Source organism: Crocodylus siamensis, chromosome 8 (genome assembly GCF_052110815.1).
Source record: "Crocodylus siamensis isolate JL-2025a chromosome 8, ASM5211081v1, whole genome shotgun sequence".
Classification (NCBI taxonomy): Eukaryota; Metazoa; Chordata; order Crocodylia; family Crocodylidae; genus Crocodylus; species Crocodylus siamensis.
Window position 1 is genome coordinate 56257143 of NC_143402.1, and position 21506 is coordinate 56278648.

Below are 21506 nucleotides of genomic sequence, written 5' to 3' on the forward strand. Positions count from 1 at the left end.
TTTAGAAGAGATGAGGTAGATGATAATGAGCCATGAAGTCAAGTGCCTGACTAGAAGTGCTGCTGCCACTACCAGGGAGTTGTTTTTAGGCTTTGGGTGGAGTAAGAATCCAATGAGGGATTGCAAGTGCACCCCCTGGATTCACCCTTGTTCCATGCTTATAGAGATATGCCTCCATGGTAAGTAGTAGGGAAAGCTAGTGCTGATGAGGTCCCAGGGCTGAGATTGCCAATCAGCTGATTGGCAATCCAAGCTCTGGGACTACATCAGTGCATCAAACCAGCATGTCTCTAAAATGGGGAAAGCCAGGCAACATTTTTTTTCCACCCTGAGCTCTCAGTGCAGGGAGATGTAGGCCCTAAGCTTGTTCTCAGGTTCAACAACGTCTTTATCCTTCTGCTCCCATAGGTAAGAACAGTCCATGAAAACATCAAGCCAGATAGTCGTCAAGCCTCCCAGTCCATGATAGCAGAAGCCTATAAGACCCAAGGAGGGACCAAAAATTACCTCCATCTGGCAGTCACGGCATCCGAGCTCAAATCAGGTGACAACTTGCCAGTGAATTTCCACCTGAAGACTGATGATGCAAATATCCTGAATGGCCTCAAATATTTCTCCTACCTGGTAAGTCCTGTGTCCTTTGGGCACTAGGAGTTCCTCTAATGTAGGCACATTCCAAGAAGAGGTTGGACAGGCACTGGTCAGGGATGATGTAGGGATAGTGAGCCTCTGCTTACAATGGGTATCTCCCAGGCTTCTGGGATTTGCTGATTGCCACTTGGGGCTAGGAAGGGGATTTTCCCCCTCTTGTTGCTACAGGAGGTAGGGGGTTTTTCCCCGCCATCCCCAGAGGCAATGAGTGTTGGCTGTAGTCCAAGCTAAGGGTTCTGACTGACCTGTGCCAATACTTGGACTCCAAGCCAGAGCTTCCTGGCTAGAGAGTCTTGCCCCTCCACTTAGAGTCAGACCAACACTGCATCAGGGTCAGAAAGGAATTTTACACCCTTGATGGATTGAGATGGACTTGTGTGTGTGTATGTGTGGCCGGTGTGGGGGGTTGCCTTCTTCTGTAGCTGGTGGCATGGCCTCTACCTGGGATCTCCTGAGCATACCTTTACAACCTTGCAGCAGCAGGACATTGGGCACCATGGTCCCCCTGCTTTTCCTGTGGCAGGTTTGGGTTTGATGCCTTGTGTTGTGTTAGGGTTGATAGTAGTTTTACAAAGAGGTTAGATGATGGATTTGTATAGGATGGTTTGGACAGGGCTGATCTCCCTCAGGCAGGGGGTTGAACTAGATGTGACTTCTGGGGGTCCCTTCCAGCCCCACTTCTCTGATTTCTGTGATCTGAATTTCATCAATCTACCCTCAATATTTGCACTGAATCCCAGGAGAACCTGTAGCAGGTAATTTTTCCCAGTCTGGCAATATGTGATTAGGCCCAAAAGCATAAAGTCTGGCATAAGCAGAAAAGGGTGGATGAGTGAACTGCAGTTTAACTCAAAACTGAAGCCCTAGATCAGTGGTCTCCAAAGTGGGATGAGATGATCCATTGGGGTGCGGGAAGAAAATATTAGCACTTCTATTTAGCTGTATATTTATATAAATATACATATATTGGGGATGCAAGCTCAAATTTTTTACTGATAGGGGTGCAAGAATATAAATATACATATATTGGGGGTGCATGCTCAAAAATTTTTTACTGATAGGGGTGTGGGATCAAAAAAGTTTGGAGACCACTGTCCTAGATGCTGCTGAAGTCTCATTTCCATGGGTAGATCTAGGATTTTGAAAAGAACCAAAACCAGTCTGCAGAGTTTGTGAAATCAGAAATAAACCAGAGGCAGCTAACAGGCAGCCATATTGCCCATAGATGGTTAGCTTGATTAGAGGAACATCACGGCTTTGAAAAAGGAGAGACTATTGATAACACCTGTGGAATGAAGAACAAGGAGCCATTAAATCAATCAACTCCCATGGCTGCCTGAACAGAAAGACTGCTGCTGCTGCTTGGTGGGGCAGGGATCATAGGGGTGCTTTTGTCCCAGAAAAATCACATTTCCCACCTCAGTCATGCACCCAAATTTTGGAGGGGTTGAGTTTTTTGGGGAAAGGCATCTATGGTATGAGAGTATTTATGGTAGATCAGTGGTGCTCAGCCTTCTGGCCCGATAGGCCAGATGAGTGGTGTGGGGCCTGTCTGTGGGCTGGATTGAGTCCTAGGGCTTGGCACCACCTTCTCCCCACCCTACATGCTGGGACAGGACCCTAGGAGCCAGGCCTTTCCTACCCCTTGCATAATGAGATTAGGCCCCAGGAACCTGGCATCGCCCCTCACACCCCCTACATGATGGGATTCGGTCCCAGGAGCCCAGAATCGCCCCCTTGCACTTCCCACATGCCAGGATTGGCTCCTAGGGCTTTGGTACCACCCCACTCTGCCCCCTATATGCCAGGATTGGGTCCCAGAGACCCAGCACTTCCCTTCCTGGTCCCCCACACTGGGATTGGGCCCTGGGGAGCTTCACAGGCTAGTCCACACAGCACCATGGGCTAAATCTGACCTGCAGGCTGAAGCTTGAGGCTACTGCAGTAGGTTGATGTGGAGATTCACAGCCCCTGTTTCCCCATTAGATCTTGAACAAAGGAAAAATAGTCCTGGCTGGAAGACAACCGAGGCAGGTGGGACAGAACCTGGTGAGCATGCCCCTGCCCATCACGCCGGACCTTGTTCCTTCCTTTCGTATCTTGGCCTACTATCAGGTTGGCAGTTCAGAGATCGTGGCCGACTCAGTCTGGGTGGATGTCAAGGACACCTGCATGGGGACGGTAAGTTGGCTTCCAATGTGGAGCCCTAGAAATATAAAAGCCCATAAAGGCATCAGCACTGAGGGATTTCCTGTAGCCTTAAAAGGCTAATCCAGCAGGGCCCTGGCCTTTTTTGCAAGGTGTGTGGGGAGTAAAGCCCCATGCCCTCCCCACATGTCACCCCCATCCCCTTCCCCTGCCTGATCTACTTCTCAGTTTTCTGCTCCATTCCCTGTGCTCTTAGCCCCATTGGCCACTTCGCTTTTTGCTCCCTGCTCTGTGCTCCTGGCCACATCTGCTGCTCAGCTTTCTGCTCCATGCCCAATCTGCTACTATGCTGCCTCCCTTCTCCTGAATTAAGTTCTCAAAGACATTTGACTATGTAGTACCAATAATGACAACTATAGTTCAGAGAAGAAATGACTGAGGGGGGATTTAATCATAGTCTTCAAAACCCTGAGGGGCAATCCCAGAGAGGATGGAGATGGACTTTTCTTTCAGGAGAAAGGACTAGAAACAATGGCCTCAAGCTACAGCACAGAAAACTGACATTGGAGATGAGGAGGAATGGTTTGACTCTGAGGGTGGTCTGGCATTGGAACAGGCAGCCCAGAAAAGTGGTGGAATCTCGATCTGTGGAAATGTCCAAGAGCAAGTTGGATGGACACTGGGCTGGGCTGGTTTAATCAGGGATGATCCTGTCTTGAGCAATGGGCTGGACTAGATGTGACCTCCTGAGGTCCTGTCCAACCCAACTTTTCTATGATCCTATGACATCAGTGAAGTAGTCCCAGATCCATAGGGCTGCAGCTGAGATGAGAATCTGACTTTCCAATCCTCAACAACAGGATGGCGTACCTCTTTTCCTGCTGCATGCTGTGAAAAGACATTAGCTACCGCTTCTGCTCTAAAGCAAGCCTCTCCCTTCCATGTCTTTCCTACAGCTGGTGGTAAAAGGAGCCTCAGAGGCAGACAACAGAATCCATGAGCCAGGAACGCCAATGAAGATCAAGGTGGAAGGAGACTACAAAGCTCATGTTGGGCTGGTGGCTGTGGACAAAGGTGTCTATGTCCTCAACAAGAAATTCAAGTTCACGCAGTCTAAGGTGAGTTGTTAATACCTAGGGTGTATTTAGTCTGTAGGAGAGAAGGCTGAGGAGGGATTTGATCACAGTCTTCAAATCCCTCAAGAGTGATGACACAGAAGATGGAGATGAGTTTTTCTCTGTGGCTGTAGGCGACAGGACTAGGAGCAATGGCCTCAAGCTGTAGCAGGCAAAATTGAAGTTGGAGATAAGGAGAAAATTCCTGATTGTTAGGCAGGTCAAGCATTGTGGAACAAGCTTTCCAGAGAAGTGGTGGAGTCTCCATCCCTGGAAAGTCCAAGAGCAAGTTGGATAGACACTAAGCTGGGCTGGTTTAGTCAGGGATGATCCTGCCTTGGGCAGGAGGCTGGACTAGATATTACCTCATGTGGTCAGTTGCAGCCTGACTCTCCTATGATCCCATGATCTCCTAAGTTGACCATAGCCATCAGACTGCCAGTGATAGTCCATCTCCATTTATTGCAGTCCACCATGGGACACGCATTCCAGCCATGGAGACGGGCTTCAAAAGGGAAATGCAATGCTATAATGGGCATCTTTACATGTGATCTAGGGTTGTCGCCGGGGGGGAAGGGAGCTACTCTAATTGAAGTGCCCACAGTGCTCATGTATTCAGTGTTCCATGCTTCAAAGTGGTGGCAGGGCCGCTTTAACTAAAGCTTGAGCTTTAGTGAAAGTGTTCCCACCACCATTTTGAAGCATGGGGACACTGAATACCCGTGACACTGAGGCTGCTGGAGCATGCTAATTAGCAGACTCGATTAGTAGAGTCGGTTCCAATGTTTTCTAATTAGAGTGCATCAGAGCAGGCATCAGGCACATGTATAGGTGCTCAGTGTGACAGCCAATGCATGTTCTGATTCTGCCTTGAGCTGTGGGCCCAACTAGATATGACCTGGTTAAGTTCCTTCCAGCCCAACTTTCCTATGATTTTATAGGATGGCCAGGGTTGATGGTAGTTTTATGAGGTCAGTGCAGTGCTGCATTTGGAGCAAAAGGGTATTTTACCCCATGGTCAGATCAGCACAGACTGAGTTTAGAGTATGGATTTGTATAGCATGATTTGGATAGGAATGATCCTGCCTCAGACAGGGGCTTGGAATAGATATGACCTCTGGAGGTCCCTTCCAGCCTGATTACTTTATGATTCCATTAAAGACTTTGATTGTAGCTACAGAACAGCCTGCATGGCTCATAACATTGGTAGGCCCGCCAGGGAAGAAAACGAGAACCTTTTGTTCACAGACCTTCCACTCAAGCTAAGTAGGGTGGGGGGAAATCAACACTTTGTTGAGAAACCACCATGTGAAATCAATGATTTATCTTCTTAACCCTGCAAGGCAGCACTCTGGTGAATACAGTCTACATCCCCATGCTCATGTGGGTGATGTGGTAGAGCAGACTCTCTATGTTTTCAGTAGAATAGGTGGTCCCCAACATGGTGACTGGGGGCACTGTGCTGCAGGGACAGACTGGAGGCTCAGGACAGCACGCCCTCCTTGGTGGACCCAGTGTGGTAGATGGGCATGAGAGTGGGGTAACTCACTCATGAGTCACTGCTGCCCCCCATAGCCTATGCTGCTGGAAAGGCTTCAGCTCTCCCAGAAGTCCTGGCCACTATATATCCCCTGAACTTTCCCAGAATCAGAATGTTTTTGCTGAATTCCAAACTAGGGGATTACCATATTTTCTCATATATCACACACATCCCAAAGAAGTCATGTACCTTGTCAACATGTAATAAAAAAGGATGTTTCCAGGCTGCACATAACAGCTCAATCCTTCCCAGCCAGTCCACTGGGTGCTTCAGGTGAAAGCTATAGTGTTAAGCCACTCACTGCCACTGCGAGATTAGCAGCATCTTTTGGCTGCCAGACTGCGGTTGCTACTTGCTGGCCCAGAGAGAAGCAGCAGCCATGCTGCTACAGCATTGTCAAATTTCTGTTCCTCCATGCTTTTATTCCAGTGACAAAAATCAGCTTCTCTACTTAAAATACACATTGCAATTTTGGAGGGCTGATTTTGGGAGATGGTGTGGTAAATGTGTAAATATGATATATTTTCTCTGTCTGCATTTAGCTGCCTATGTCATTTTTTTTTTCTCCTTTTCCTGCTATACAAACAGTTGCACTACTGGAATGTAGCAACTGTTTTGCTCCACTTTATAGGTGGACACATTTCAATGGGGACTGAGCTTCCCTAAAGCTTTTTTGCACAGAGCTTCCATTCATTTACCTTGTTGCAAACCTAGTTCAATGGAGTTAAACTAGATTAGCCAAAGTGGAAATGGGACCAGAATGTGGCTCCATACCAGTAAGGGGCACTGAGACCATTCTGGATGGAAAGTGCAATAGAAAGTTAATGAGTTGTTGCTAACAATAACTCTTCAACTATTGCATCCTGCAGATCTGGGACACCGTGGAAAAGAGCGACATTGGCTGCACAGCTGGCGGTGGTAGAAACAATCTGGGTGTCTTTACAGATGCTGGCCTGGCTCTACAGACTAACACAATCTCAACGCCCCAGAGAACAGGTATGAAATTGAATGCTGGCCAACAGAAAGGGAGCAGGGCAGGGGAGAAAGTCAGGGAAAGGTCCTGGGACTCAAACCCAGAGGATCCTGCCAAGAGGGTCTTGCTCTTCTGCTCAAGGTCAGTGCAGTGCTGCATTTGGAAACAAAAGGGTATTTTACCCCATGGTCAGATCAGCACAGACTGAGAAGGTTTTGACTTCCTCTGTAGCAGGAGATACAGACTCTGTCTTGGATCTCTTGAGTGTACTTTAGTAACCCTTAAGGCAGCAGGTCATTTATAACTCTCATCCTCTGGCTTTACTTTAGACATAGGTTAAGTTATTCCTAGTGTCTCAGGGCAATGGGCCTGATAGTTTTGTGACAGGTTGTTTGTGTAGGGATATGTTAAACAAGGACTTGTCTAGGATGGTTGGTTAGGGCTGACCCTACCTTGAGAAGGAGATTGGAGTAGATGACCTGATGTTCTTTCCAGCCATACTTTTCTATGAGTCTGAGCCATGAGTCCCAGCAAGGCAGATCCCACTGGAAATGCCTAGGAACAGAAAGTTTGAGGGTAAAGCAGAGGCCATCATTTCCTCTTGGTCACCTACTTAAAGGGATTCATTTAAAGGATCTTCGGGGGGTGGGCTTCAGAGTTTTTTCTCTACTAGATCAAGGGTCGCATCTGGTTCCCTGTTGATAGAAGCCATCAACATTTGAGAGATATGTAATGACTTATTTGAAACTAGCTGATGGCTTCAGCACACTTGCCAAAGAAAAGAAGGGAGGCAAAGTCCTCTAGAGATTTACAGCAGGGACTGGGGATCAGGACCCCACCCTGGGTCCTGCTCTGACTCTGTGAGGGAGTGAGGCCTAACGTTTAGAATGGCGGTGGGAGAGCAGGACTCCTGGGATCCATCCCAGACATCATTGGTTTGAATGATTTGTAAACAAGTTCCAGGTTTTGGGGTTCTCTGTTGATAGGATCATAGAAAAGTCAGTCTGGAAGAGACCTCCTGGTTCTGACTTATTTAATACATTTCCAGAAGGACAAAGGAGGGTGATGTTGGAAGCATCCCCAGGCTGTTCTGCCTAATCAGCCCTTCTTGGGTTATACCAGGCACAATTCATGGCAGTGACATATGAAGAACCAGGGGTTTCTTGGTGGCCTTCTCCTGTATGCACAGACAGTTCTCTGGCATCTGCACCATTTAGATCAAAGAACATAGGAACTTAGGAAAGTGGGGCTAGAAGGGACCTCAAGGAGATCACATCTAGTCCAGTCCCCTGTTCAGGGCAGGATTATCCCTGACTAAGCCACCCCAGCCCTGTATGCGTCCAATCTGCTCTTGGACACTTCCAGGGGTGGCAACTCCAGCACTTTACTGGGCAGCCTGTTCCAATGTTTGACCCCTTTCAGGGTCAAAAAGTTCCTCCTCATATCCAACCTCAGTTTTCCCTGCTGCAGGTTGAGGCCATTGCTTCTAGCCCTGCCCCCTGTGTCCACAGAGAAAAGCCCATCTCCATCTTTCCCTGTCATCTGCCTCTAGGGATTTAAAGACTATGATACATTCCCTTTTTAGTCTTCTCTTCTCCACAACAGACGACCCTAATTTTGTCAGCCTGTCCTCATTAGTCCTGCTTCCCAGGCCTCTAGTCATTTTTGTCACTCTCTGATGGACTCGTTCCAGTTGATATATCTGAGCTTTGATCCCTGAGCAAGGAGACATAGTTAACAGGATTAGTCTGAAGTCAAGTAGAAAGCCTGCTTCCCAGACCTCTGATCATTTGTGGCTCTCTGCTGGACTCTTTCCAATCTGTCCACATCCTTCTTGACATTGAAAGGGACTAATGAACAGAAGCAGGCGATCCCCACATTTTATCAGGGCTGGTCCTGCCTTGAGCAGGAGCCTGACTAGTTGACATCATGAGATCTCTTCCAGCCTAAATTTCCCATTATTCTATGTCACAGACTTCCCAGCCATTTTGGAAATCTCTCCAATGCAATTTTTGAAAGTTATCGCTTTACCAACAAACTGAAAGAGGAATGACCTGAAACTGAGGGCAGAGCCTCACTTGGCTCAACCAGAAAACAATAGGAGTTTTATTTTATGTTTATCCCCTTCCTTTGCAGAACTCAATTGTCCCCAGCCAGCCAGTCGTAAGCGTCGCTCCATTCAGCTCATTGAACATAAGGCCAGCAAAGGTAGGTCTGAGTTCACCTGGAATAGGGTATCTGTCATCCCCAGTCAAAGCAGGAATCCTACTTCTCAAGTAGAACCCATTAACCACTCCTTACCCTCTTTTATCAATTGCAAAGTGATTTGGGGTCATGGGTGGATCCAGGTTTTGAAAAGATAGGTGCAGGTGGTGATGTACATCATCCCATATGATGCAACACATTTTTTTCCAGTTGGAGAAACTAGAAGCTTTACTAATAAGCTAGGAGCCTAGGGCTAGATTATTCAGTTTAAGCTCAAACTAAAACAATATCGCTGCATTAGACTGTATGCTAATTTGCTAGCTTGTATATTAAGCTTGAAAAATACAAAATAAGCAAAAATAGTTTAGAGAGAGTTTTTGATTAGTCCTGGAGCCATCAGAGTTCAATGTATGGCTCTTATTCATATTTGTAAAATGAAGTCTAGCTTCCTTGGCAGTGCTTCCAACACTTCACTGTCAGTCATGTCCACACCTGTGTTAATGGTCACCTGAGTTCATCTGACCACACCTGAATTAATTCTTTTAGCTAGACCTAAGAACAGTTCGTAAGGCTGTGAAATAGCCAGTTCTGGTAGTTTCTCTCTAACAGACATCAACATTACAGAAGAAAGAATAGTCTGAATAGGGGAATGTCAAGACCATTACAAAGGAGAGAAAGAATCATATACACCTGTGGAGTGAAGTGATTAGCAGGAATCGAGTAGATGAAAATGACCCATGAAGTCCAGTGACTCCCTTACTGCTGGCTGGATAGAAATGCAACTCTCCCCCTCTGTCCACACACACACACCCCTGCCCCCCAAGGCAGTTTGTTTTAAAGTATGGGTACAGCAGAAATGAAAGGGAAGGGGAGTTGTAACTGGACCACTGCCCCCTCCCAACCTGCACCTACTGGGGATGAGTTCCATATAAGGAGGGATAGGAAAGCCTGTGATGGAGGGAAATAATATAGGTATTGAGTGGTTGAACCTTTCTGGAGCTCCCTCTGTGTTTTGTGTCTATACAGCACTTGGCATAATGGGCTTCTGGCCCCCAACTCCAGCTGCTAAGTGTGCCCCACAATGCAGATAATATTAATAATAACAGGAAAACTGATAATTTAGCTACTTTCATAACATGAGAATAAGGGACACTCAAAGAAATGGAAAAGCTGGTAACTAAGAGCTAAGGAAAGAACTGATTACCGCATTTTCTAACATACAACACTCACCTCATTGTTCAGCTCAATGATCATTGGAGATTTTACTCTAGGCCAGTAACTGGAAGAAACAGCTCTTATCCTATTTCTTACATAAAACATGCACTCCAAGGTGCTTCTTTGGGGAAATAGGGGTGTACTGTATATGATAATATGTTGTATCCACTGAGTGCAAAATTTAAATCATGGAATTCACTGTCTGAGGAATGTCTTGAGGCTTAACAGGGTTCAGGAAAAGATTATATGCTTAGCTAAGGAATGAGAACATTTGTGATCACATTAGGGTTTTGTTTTTAAGAGGGTTATAAACATTCATGCTTTGGTGTACTATCCAAACTCTAACAGGTCAGAAACCTCCTGGGGAAGTTATGCCATTATCAGGTTTCTCTGAAGCAAAGGGTGGTGGTCATTGTTAGGGACGAAATATTAGAGTAGATCAGGGTGTCAGACCTAAAGCTTATGGGTCAGATCCAGCCCATGGAGCCATGTCCCCTGGCTCAGGTAAGGACAGGGTCCAGCACTGAAATCCAGAGCATTAAGACCTGTTAGGGATGAACGTCAGTGACAGAAGTAGCAGCTTTTTTTAACCCGCTGATGCTATTTGACTTGCCACTGGGTCTGGATCCAGCCCACAAGAAGCCCCACCATCTGGACCTGGCCCTATCTTTTTCCTTTGCCCATGTCCAGTAGTAGGTCAGTGGAAGCTGGGTCGCAAAGACCTTGTGGCTTGTACCTTTCAGTGGCAAATTACCATGACCAGAAGCTGAAGAAGTGCTGTGAAGATGGGATGTACGAGAATCCCATGGGCCACAGCTGTGACAAGCGGGCAGTGTACATCCAGGACACCAAGGAGTGTGTGGCTGCCTTCCTTGACTGCTGCAAATACATCAAGACCATCCGAGATGAGAAGCAAAGGGAACTCATCCTGGAACTGGCAAGAAGCAAGTACTGGGCCTTTAAGAGGGGCTGGAGGAAGAGGGCTGGGGGAGAACATCAAGGAAAGCAGGGTAATGGCTTGCATACCACACACCTCCTCCAGAGCTGGTCAGGCTTAGAAATGGCCAGCCCACCCTGATAAGCCTGTGTTTTGACTCCCCAGGTGAGGTTGATGAAGGGTTCTTGTCGGATGATGATATTACCTCAAGGAGCCTGTTCCCAGAGAGCTGGTTATGGCAAGTGGAGCAGCTGACAGAACAACCAAACAACATGGGGTAAGCTCTTGTAGTAATACCGTTATTACTACCGTATTTTTTTCCCTTGTACAACATGCCCCCAAATAAGACCCAGGCTTTGTTTCTGAAAGGCAGGCTGAGGAAGATACAATCTTTCCTTGATAATGCTGATAAGTAGCCATATGTAACTGAGTAGCAGAACCTAGGGAAACCTAGTATTACCATATTTCCTTGCCTATAGTAAGCACTGCAATTTACAGGTGCTGATTTGGGGAAGGGAGGGGACAAATTTTATGCAAGAAAACATGGTAATTAAAGCACTTAGTGGAAACAAGTGCATTGTCATCAGACTCAGTGTTTCTCCTTCAGCAAGATTCTCAGAGCTAGCTGCAGCATTTGATGTGAATGAAGGCCAAAGCTAGGTATCTGATCCATATTCATAGGTTCATTTGCTGCTGGTGTGAGTGCTAAATTATGTAGTCTGACACCTTGTATAACACAGGCCAGTATATCACCCTGTGATCCCGTTATTTCATCATTCGCTTCACTTCAAAAGGCACGCAGTAGCCATCTACCTCCGTCGGCTTCAGTGCCAATTAAAAAAAAAAAAAAAAAATCAGGCTGCTGATTGAATTTCCTGAATATGGATGTAGACACCTGAGTCTTCAATCTCTGCCCCAAAAAACATTTATTTTATTCATGAACTTCTTGTGAGTGTTTATTGTTCATGGTGTACTATTGGTTCCATAGGTCATGTCTTCCAGCTGATAGGGGAATAACCAATGATAGGCAAGTCCTTGGGGCATGCCTTTTTCCCCTGAGATGGAATATAAGTACTCCAGCTGGAAGTAGGCCTGGACATCAGAGTTAATCCTGAGACCTTTAAAAGAGGTTGTATCCCATTGCTGGTCATAGGAAAGTCGGACTGGAAGGGACCTAACCAGGTTATCTAGTCCGGCCCCAATCATCGAGGCAGGATCCTACCCAAGTGAACCATCCCAGCTCAGTGTCTGTCCCATCTGCTCTTGATCATTTCCAGGGATGGAGATTCCATCACTTCTCTGGGCAGCTCGTTCCAATGCTTGACCACCCTTAGAGTGAGAATGTTCCTCCCCATTTCCAACCTCAATTTTTCTTGTTCCAGCTTAAGGCTGTTGCTCCTAGTCCTGTCCCCTGTGGTCATTTCCATTCTCTTTGTCATTGCCTTTTCAGGGATTTGAAGACTGCTGTCATATTCCCCTCAGTCTTCTCTTCTCTAGACCAAACTAACTCTAGCTCTTTCAGCCTGTCCTCATCAGTCCTGCTTCCCAGGTCTCTAATCATTTTTGTTGCTCTGGGCCAGACTTTCCAATCTGTCTCCTTCCAGTCAGGTGTGGAGTTCCTCCCTGAGCTGTAGATCCAGAGCTAAATAAGTTCCCCTCAGGGTTTCCCCCCAGACTTCAGCTGTATGGCTCAATATGAAGATGGACAAATTTCTTGACTGGGGAATGTTCATCTCCATCCTTCCACAAAGGCCTCTGCCTTTCTCTTTTTATGCAGAATTTCTACCAAGACAATACCTGTTTTCCTGAAGGACTCTATCACAACCTGGGAGGTCCTGGCTGTGAGCCTCTCTGAAAACAAAGGTATGGGGCATATGGCAAGCTCTCCAAAGAGCAGGTAAAGATGGTAATGGGAGAGACTCTAGGTCAGGGGTTTTCAACCAGGGGTATGCATACCCCCAGGGGTACTTGGATAGGAAGTAGGGGTATGCACAGACAGGCAGGCAGGTGGGGCTGGAGCACGCCCCAGGACACGGTGGTGGTGTCTCCCCAGGTGCCTTCCCATACTTTGCTTCTTACCCAGGGGAGAGGGAGGAGGAGGAACTTGCTGGACACCACTGATCCTACATGGCGCACTGCGGCGCCTCCCTGTCTCCACTTCGGCTCGCTCTGTGTGTCTGCTCCCAGGAGCAGGGCCAGGGGACTGAGGGCAGCGGTGCCGCTCTGTGGACTGCATGAGCACTGCCTGGCTGGACAGGGGTGAGGCAGGGCTCGCACGCAGCAGCCACCACCGCCCTGCACCACTGCCATACCCCGCACTGCTTTCCCGTGGCCAGTTGCACGTGCGGCTCTGCTGGCTGCTGGCAGGCAGCGTGAGATGTGAGGTGTAACCGCAGCCTGCAGAGCTGCACATGCAAACAGCCACAGGAAAGCAGGGCAGGGTGAGACGATGGCGGTGCAGGGTGGTGGTGGCTGCCACGTGCAAGCTCCCTGCCCCCTCCCCATCCAGCCAGGTGGCCACAGAGGGGCACTGCTGCCCTTGCCTTCCCCCACAAGCCCTGCTCCTGGAAGTGGGCAGAGACACACTCCCCCCCCCCCCGCCGCCTTTCTGATCTGGCCCTGCCCCTTCCTCCCACACATGCACTTACCTGTTGGGGGTGGTGTATGTCTGCATCTCCGTGTGTATGTCTGTGTCTTTGTGTGTGTATGTCACCTGCCCACCTAGCCTCAGCAGGCACATGGCGTCACATGGGTCTTGGGGCAGTGGGGTGCAGAGTCCAGTCTGCAGCAGCAGCTGCCTCTGCCCTGTACGCAGATCTAGGGAGCACGTGCCCCTGGGCCTCCACCAGGGTGCACACAGCAGCAGGAACTGTTTGACCCCCTGCCCCCCTCCCCCGATGAATCTTTCTTGTGGTTCCATCCCACGCTGTGCCCTTGGCTGTGCAGCACCTGCTCCTGCCCCAGCCCCACTCCCTCCCTCACCACAGGGGCCTCAATCTGCACCCCCACCCCTTAAAACCAAGAAAAAAATATAAAGGGGTACATGAGCTGAAACTTTGAGGCAGAAGGGGTACACTTGTTAAAAAAGATTGAAAACCCCTGGTCTAGGCTGTAATGGGCCTTGGAAACATAACATTGTTCCAGCCGGCTGAGAGAGCAGATGTTTTCAGTAGGAATGAATAAGCCCCGCTCCTCCATCTATGCCCTCAAGTCCTTCTCTGTTTGCCGGTGCAGGAATCTGTGTGGCCGACCCCTATGAGATCACGGTGATGAAGGACTTCTTCATTGACCTTCGCTTGCCCTACTCTGTGGTGAGGAATGAGCAGGTGGAGATCCGGGCAATTCTCTACAATTACTGGGATAAGAATATCAAGGTGAGCTTGCTGTTTCTTGTGTCTCTAGGGACGTGTGATGAAATGGGGGCCCTAAATTGAAGCAGTGGGTCTTTAAAAACACTGCTTCAATTTAGGGTCAATTAAACCCCTGTGTTGTGCACAAACCCAACTTAACTGCCTCTCCAGCGGTGGGGTGGGGAGGGTGAGCTGCCAGTGGGCAGAGTGGTCTCTGGACTGCTGGGGGGCGTCTGGTGCTTCCTGCAGCAGCAGGCCACCCATCAGGCAGCACCCGCCCGCAGGCACCCGGCTTGGGTGGTCCCAGGGGGCACCAGGTCCCCATGCAGCTCATGTAGACAGGCAGGCTCCGATGGGGGTGAGGGGGAAGGAGGAAGATCAGGCTCACCGCTTTTGTTCTCTTTTGGGCAGAGCCTTTCGTCCCAGGCTGCTGCCAGGCTGCCTGCTCCACAGCTGGTAGGGCAGCAAATTAAAACTCCTCGGAGGAGTTTTAGTTTGCTGTGCCCCAAGTCATTTAAGGCACATTACCCCACCAAATTTGTTACAGCAGCTGTAATTAATGCACAGTATGCCACAAAGGCATGAAAACACCAACACCATTAAAGTGGTGCAAAAGCATTTAGCCCACTTTAAAGTGTCATGCACACATGCCCCTCATTTCATCTACACACGGCCTGGGTCTTTAGTGTGTATGTAGATCTGAAATAAGGTGACTCGATTCTAGGACCCCATCTCTCAGGGCATTAGAGGTCCCTATCTCTTAGCACCCCTTAAGAGATGTGCTCTACAACTTCTAAAATCAGGACCAGAGAATGCACCCAGCACCAGGACAGAGTGAGGTGGAAATAATAAAACTTCTTCTCTGGCTAGGCATCAAATCTCACTAGGTACCGGGCTTTAGAATGGTAGTTTCCTTATACTCTCCCTGGCCATTAGACCAGATGGTTCTTCTTCCTTCTGAAGACCAAAGGTCCCTCTGAGGTGGGAGCAAGAGAGATGGATGGTGAAAGTGATCCTGAAGGGAAACTCAGGAAAGCAACATGTTGCATGTGGGAATGGAGCAAGGAGCTAAGTAAAGACTCTGCCTAGATCAGTGATCCTCAACCAGGGATACCTGGAGATCCTTCTAGGGTATCCCAGGGTGCCATACCATGTTAGCGTGGTTAGGCATGCCAGTATGATTCACAAGACAAACCCAGAGATTTCAAATAGGAAGGCAGAGTGTTTTAAAAGCATCCTGCCCTATTGTGAGCTTTCTGAGTTTTTTGCAACAGAAGAATTGTTCTTTTTTTGCTTAGTCAAAAAGGGAGCAAAAATTTAAGAGCTGGCATTTTCCAAGCAGGATCTGGAATCTAACAATGACAGAGTCTAGGGCCTAATGAAAGGGCCTTGGGTCTAGCAAGATTGAGAACCACCAGCCTAGAACCACCATCTCTGTTCTTTCTTCAGGTCCGAGTAGAATTGATACACAACCCAGCTTTCTGCAGTGCATCAACTTCCAAGCAGAGGTACCGCCAGATATATGATCTCCCGCGCTTGTCCTCCCTGGCAGTGCCATTAATCATTGTCCCCTTGGAGCTGGGGCTCCATGATGTCGAGGTCAAAGCTGCCGTATGGGGCCAATTCGTGGCCGATGGTGTAAAGAAGAAGCTGAAAGTCGTGGTAGGTATCAGGGGATATCTGCTGTTGGGGCAGATTGGCTGGTATTGGGAATCTGTGCTTTGTCCACTCACTTGTAAATGGACAAAGGTGAACACCTGCATCTCTGTCCTCATAGAATCATATGGTGACTGTACATGAACATGGAGGCTGCTGTAATTACAGCATGTTGGAACAGACTCAGTTAATCAAGTCCTGTGGAAATGTGGCAATTACTGTGCTCTATCAGCCTCCCATGTCTTGTGTATCAGTGTCCCTGCACTTCAAAAGGGCAGCAGGGGCACTTGAACTAAAATGTCATCCCCGCCCCCCCCAAGAGCATGTGTAAATGTGCTAATAGAGAAGTGGGGCTGAAGGGACCTCCCAAGGTCACATCTAGTCCCCCTGCCTGAGGCAGGATCAGCCCTGTCCAAACCATCCTAGACAAATCCACTGTCCAACCTTTTAGCAAAACTATACAGTCAACCCTGACATATCACAAGGAATCGCACCCAAACCTGCCACAGGTAAAGGAGGGGACCCACCACAGCCAAAGTCTTGCTTCTGTAAAAGCTTGTTTGTATACACTCAAGAAATCCCAAGTAGAGGCCATGCCCCCTGCTACAGAGAAAGGCAAACTCCCCCCACAAGTCCATACTAATCTAGCCATGGGGTAGAACTCCTTCCTGACCCCACATCTGACATTGGTCTGACCCTGAGCAGAGGAGTGAGACCCTCAAGCCAGGAACCTCCAGATTTGTGTCCCAGCAGAAGCATTAGCACAGCCCAGTAGCCATCCCCAGCCTGGGCTGCAGTCAACACCCAATGCCCTGATACATGAAGCAGAAAGTGGGGAGGGCTTCCTACTTCCCTTCTACTGCTGTGGCAATGATGGCCAAGCTGGGACTCTCCTTTATACTCTCAACTTTTGGCTGTTACTGGAGGGACCCTGAGCTCAGAATCTGGCCTTAACCAGCCTCTGGTGGAATCCATGGAGACTCGGGGTACCTGGGAGTTACTGCTGACCAGTCTGCAGTGTCCCTTGGGAGCCAACCAATGCAGCATCCCTGGTGGGATTCTAACAGGTGCTCCATCCCCCACACTCCAGAGGATCACCACAACACTAGATGAGAGGAAGGTTCTCCACTGAAGGTCAAAAGGAAGAGAAAAGTCCCTCAAGGAGATCCTAGAGCAATGGCCATTTTGGATTCTTTGCTCTCATGCCCTGTTCAATTCTTTGGGTTCGTTTCCCCAGGAATCCAAGTGTTTATATCTGGGATACCATCTTTGCCCACATTACTACATGTACCTTTCCCCCAAAAATGAGGCCTCTGAAATTAGGAGGGCACATCTCAAGTGAGAACGCCAACTTTTTTTTTTCTTCCCTGCAATAGAAGCATGGAGGAACAGAAGCACAGAGATGTTGTGTTGTAATAGCTATCAAAATGGCTGCTGCTTCTCATGCGGGGGAGGAAATCTCATGTTAACCCTTTCATTGCTGCCACTGAACTACCAGTAGCTTCTGGCTGAGCAGCCTTCCAAAACAAAGTTGCATGTCTTATTTGGAGGCATGTGGTACACTAGAAAATATATAGTAAATGTGGACTACAGACCCTCCTAAGCAGGGTCAAAAAGGAAAGGAGAAGCTGCTTGATGCTGGGGGGTTAGACCTGAGACTTGGTCAGACTTATCCTGATGTCAGTTATAGCAGTGTCATGTGCCCAGTGACTAGCACAGCAATTGGTCCTGACTTAGGCTGAGATCATTAGCATCATGATTGGGCCTTAATAAAGTATGTCTTTTGCCTTTCCTATTGGCTCTTCACTGTCTCCAAATGCCCCTGGTTGTTATGATGTAATGATTTGTGTCCTTGTGATTCCTTTCCAGCCTGAAGGGGTGAGGATGACCAAAACAATCAAATCCGTCACCCTGGAGCCCTCTGTGAAGGGGGTGGGTAAGTTACTGGCATGCTTTACTTTCAGACCACGTCTTTCTTCCTATAAGGTCACCCACAGTTGTTGGGGTCAAACTCACTTTGTGCCCCAGGCTGGAGCCAGACTCTGAAGATTCTTGGAGGACTGGATCCTGCCTAGGGCATACAGCAGCAGTGGCTGGAGGACAACTGGGGCTCTATCAACCCTTGCCCTCCTTGTCACCAATCACTATGTCTACAGGGGCCAAAGGGTCCCAGATTCTGCCCTATATCCTCCAATGTCCAGTGGCCTGTTGGTATCCCAGCAGTCTGGATAGAGCAACTCCCTGAACTAGATCTAGCACACATGGATCTAGTCCAGTACGCAATGGTTTCAGGAGATGCTGCAGGGAACATGTGATGGGATGCCTATACACAAGCCGGGAGGCTGCTCCAGCATTCTGTAATTACAGTGCTCCTACCAGCCTTCACGTCTCATGTATCAGTGTCCCCATGCTTCAAAATGGTGGTAGGGGCAATTTAGCTAAAGCTTGTTCAAGGTTTAGATAAAGCACCCCCACTGCCATTTTGAAGCGTAGGGATGCTGATACACAAGACACTCCAGGAGCTTTAATTAGAGCATTTCTTGAAGACACTAATTAAAGAACCCTCCTCCCTGGCTCCCCACCCCCTTCTCTTCAGAGCATGTGTAAAAATGCCCACGCAGTTGCACAGGTTTTGGGCTGCATCAATAGAAGCATTAGGTGCAAGACATGGGAGGTGACGGTGCCTCTACTCAGTACTGGTTTGTTTGACACCCCTGATCTAAAGCAATGGTCCTTCTGGGTTTTAAGCCTTTGTAGCTATTCCAACCCCTTTGTTGATTCTCATAGAATCCTAGAAAATTAGGATTGAAAGGGACCCCAGATGGTCACCTAGTCCAACCCCCTGCTCAAAGCAGGACTATACCCAACTGTATCATCCCAGCCAAGGCTTTGTCTAGCCATATCTTAAAAACCTTCAAGGATGCAGATTGCACCTTACTAATGGAATCAGGTGTTCTCCACCAAACATTCCTTAATATGTCCCAGCCTGTTATCCAATTGTGCCTTGTTTACTTTTGGCCAAGTTGAAAGCCAATATGAAGCTGTTCATCTCTGCACCTAATGACTAGCTTGCTAATTCCCAGCTCAGCAGCCCCCCCATCTCTTTTTTTCTCCTAGCAGCTGGGTTGATTGTGCAAGGTTCTCTGTCAATGTTGCAAGAGTCCTAGTCAAAGCTCAAGGGGGTGTTGCAGACATTTGTACTGATAACATGTTGTTGCTTCCTTCCATATCTTCCTTCTTAGATGGAGTCCAACTTGAGCAAGTGACAGCTGCAAATATAGAGGACATTGTTCCTAACACAGAGTCGGAGACCAGAGTCAGCGTTCAAGGTGAGAGCTAGGGACTTTCAAGGGCTTTGGAGGCCACCATTGAGGGAAAAAGGACTCCTTTTCTTGTCACTCACACCTACAGCTGACTGATTTACTGTATGACACTGTTGACATCTCCTTGTTATCCAGAGGTGCTATAGAGCATTCCTGCCTGAGGTACAGGAAGCTTATGGTAGGTTTATGATTAAAGGTGTTCAGAGGAGAAGGTGTGGCGGACCAGTAGGGGGTGCTCCTGCATTGAGCCACCCACCTCCCTGCACCTGACCACCTTCCAGGCTCCGAGTGCCTCCCTAGGGTGCCTCACATCTGGCTCTCCCCCTTCCTGGAGCACACTCACTAGCCTGGGGATAACGTAAGCTGCCACCACCCTGAGAAGGGACTGTCTTGGCCCTGTGTCCTCAGGGAAACACAGGCCTAATAGTCCTACGGGTACTCGATCCAGTACAGGCACTTGGGACACTTCCCCAAGTCGGGGGCCAAAAAGGCAAGTCTCCCTTAGTCCACAGACCTAAGGTGCCTCTTAGGCATAATTTAGACCCACCCCTCAATAAGTCTCCTACAGGTGAAGGAGAACTTTATTGATTACAGGGCTAGGGTGAAAATAGGGTACAAGATAGAGCAATATCATAGGAATCCCATAGAGCAAAACAGTCTGGCTGAGGTAGCCTTTTGATCACGCATCTGAGTTACTGCCAGCTAGATATCTAACCAGATCTCAAGTAGCTTACTCACAAGCATCATCCAGAGGCTGTTGGAGATTCCCTCTGGAGGCAGGCCGTTCCTAGCTCATGAGCTATGGGGGAGAAAGCCAGTTTCAGATAGTAAAGCTCCTCTCTAAATCTGAGTCCCCGGCATGGCTGCTCCCCCTCTTCCTGGACAGTCTTAACTTATATAGCCCCTGTGACCTCCTTCACCTGGTCCAATTGAGGCCAGCACCTGTTGGCTGTCAGCCAACCAATTTGAAATACATCACTAGTTGCTGGGCAGACTCTAGCCCACCAGGCAGAAGCCCCTCACCCAGGTAGCTGATACCAGTCACGTAGGCAGAGGGAGCAGGTTTCCCCCCTCCCTCAGGAATGCAGCCAGCTCAGATTACCTAAAGAGATAAGGTAAAGGTGTGTCTCCTCTGCTGGGCCCTTCCTAATCACATTGTCACAGAGCAGAGATTTTGGGGAGAAACAAAGGTGGCTTCCTGCCACACAAGGAGGGGTTTCTTCAGGTATAGATGAGATCATAGCAGAATGGGGTTGGAAAAGACCACAGCAGGTCATCTAGTCCAGCCGCCTGCTCAAGGCAGGAACAGCCCTAATTAAATCATCCCAGTCACATGTCTGTCCAAACTGCTCTTGAACATTGCCAGGGAGGGAGATTTCAACAATTCTCTGGGCATCCTGTTCCAATATTACAAGCTGGACCACCCTCTGAAGCAGGAAGCTTCTCCTCATCTTCACCCTCAGCTTACCCTCTTGCAGCTTGAAGTGGTTGCTTTTAGTCCTTTCTCCTATAGTCACAGAAAAAAGCTCATCTCCATCCTATCTGATAAAATCCACCCTCAGTTTCTCATCTCCAGACTCAGTCACCCTGGTTCTTTCGGCCTTTTCTCATCAATCCTGCTTCCCAGGCCTCTAGCCATTTTTTGTCATTCTTTGCTGGACTTCTTCCAACCTGATATATCTGAGCTTAGGTCCCTGTGCAGAGAGATGTAATTATCCATGTTAGTCTGAAGTCAGGTAGAAGGCAGGATAATGTTGCATCTTAAAACTAAAAGCAGCATGTGTCTATATCCTTTCTTTTTCATGCCCTTGTGACAAAGTATTTAGAAGAATTCACAGATTTGTTGCAATCTAACTGGCCACATGGCAGGCAGTTCTAATATGGCCTCAAACTTGTGACCTCTGCCCGTCAACCGTGCACTTTAGCCAGCCCAACCCCCTGCCTTCTCCTTAGGTCCCTATATCAATTTCTTGCTTCTTTAGCTCAGCTGGCAATGGGGGGGAGGGGAGAAGGAGAATTATGGCTTTCCCAAAATCCATCCTGAGCATCATACTAGAGACTCTCAAACCCTTTGCATCTCCATGAGACTATCAGCATGTTTCTATGACCATGCAACCATTTTAAGAAACCGGCAGAGGTAAGGGGGTGAAGTGAAAGACATGTTAAGTTGGTTACATGGCCCACAGCAATAAACTGTTTCTATTGCAAGGGACATTTCTAATGGATTAGAAAAGTCTTAGGGCGTGTCCAGACAAGCATGCATGTGCATTTTGCGGCACCTCAAAGGAGTTTGAGATGCCGTAGGACGCATGCCGGGAACAAAAAAAACCTTCCCTGCACTGCATATTTTCAGCACGGGCTCAAAATTTGGTACCTGGAAATCCAGGTACCAA

General features: G+C 48.2%; 1 protein-coding gene and 1 long non-coding RNA gene across 2 annotated transcripts in view; one reads left to right on the top strand and one right to left on the bottom strand.

The window, feature by feature from the left end:
* The window catches only part of LOC149858674 (A.superbus venom factor 1-like), a 71736-nt gene that overhangs the window by 22392 nt on the left and 27838 nt on the right, over positions 1-21506 (top strand). Inside the window, exons 12-23 of the mRNA XM_090060193.1 lie at positions 409-624; positions 2638-2832; positions 3756-3917; positions 6324-6450; positions 8564-8635; positions 10591-10791; positions 10950-11061; positions 12562-12647; positions 14019-14158; positions 15584-15796; positions 17660-17726; positions 19033-19119. Of these exons, the coding sequence (XP_089916319.1) occupies positions 409-624; positions 2638-2832; positions 3756-3917; positions 6324-6450; positions 8564-8635; positions 10591-10791; positions 10950-11061; positions 12562-12647; positions 14019-14158; positions 15584-15796; positions 17660-17726; positions 19033-19119 (1678 nt within the window). The remainder of the gene's footprint in view (positions 1-408; positions 625-2637; positions 2833-3755; positions 3918-6323; positions 6451-8563; positions 8636-10590; positions 10792-10949; positions 11062-12561; positions 12648-14018; positions 14159-15583; positions 15797-17659; positions 17727-19032; positions 19120-21506) is intronic.
* The window catches only part of LOC149858675 (uncharacterized), an 85981-nt gene that overhangs the window by 5497 nt on the left and 58978 nt on the right, over positions 1-21506 (bottom strand). The gene's annotated exons all lie outside the window — the stretch shown is intronic.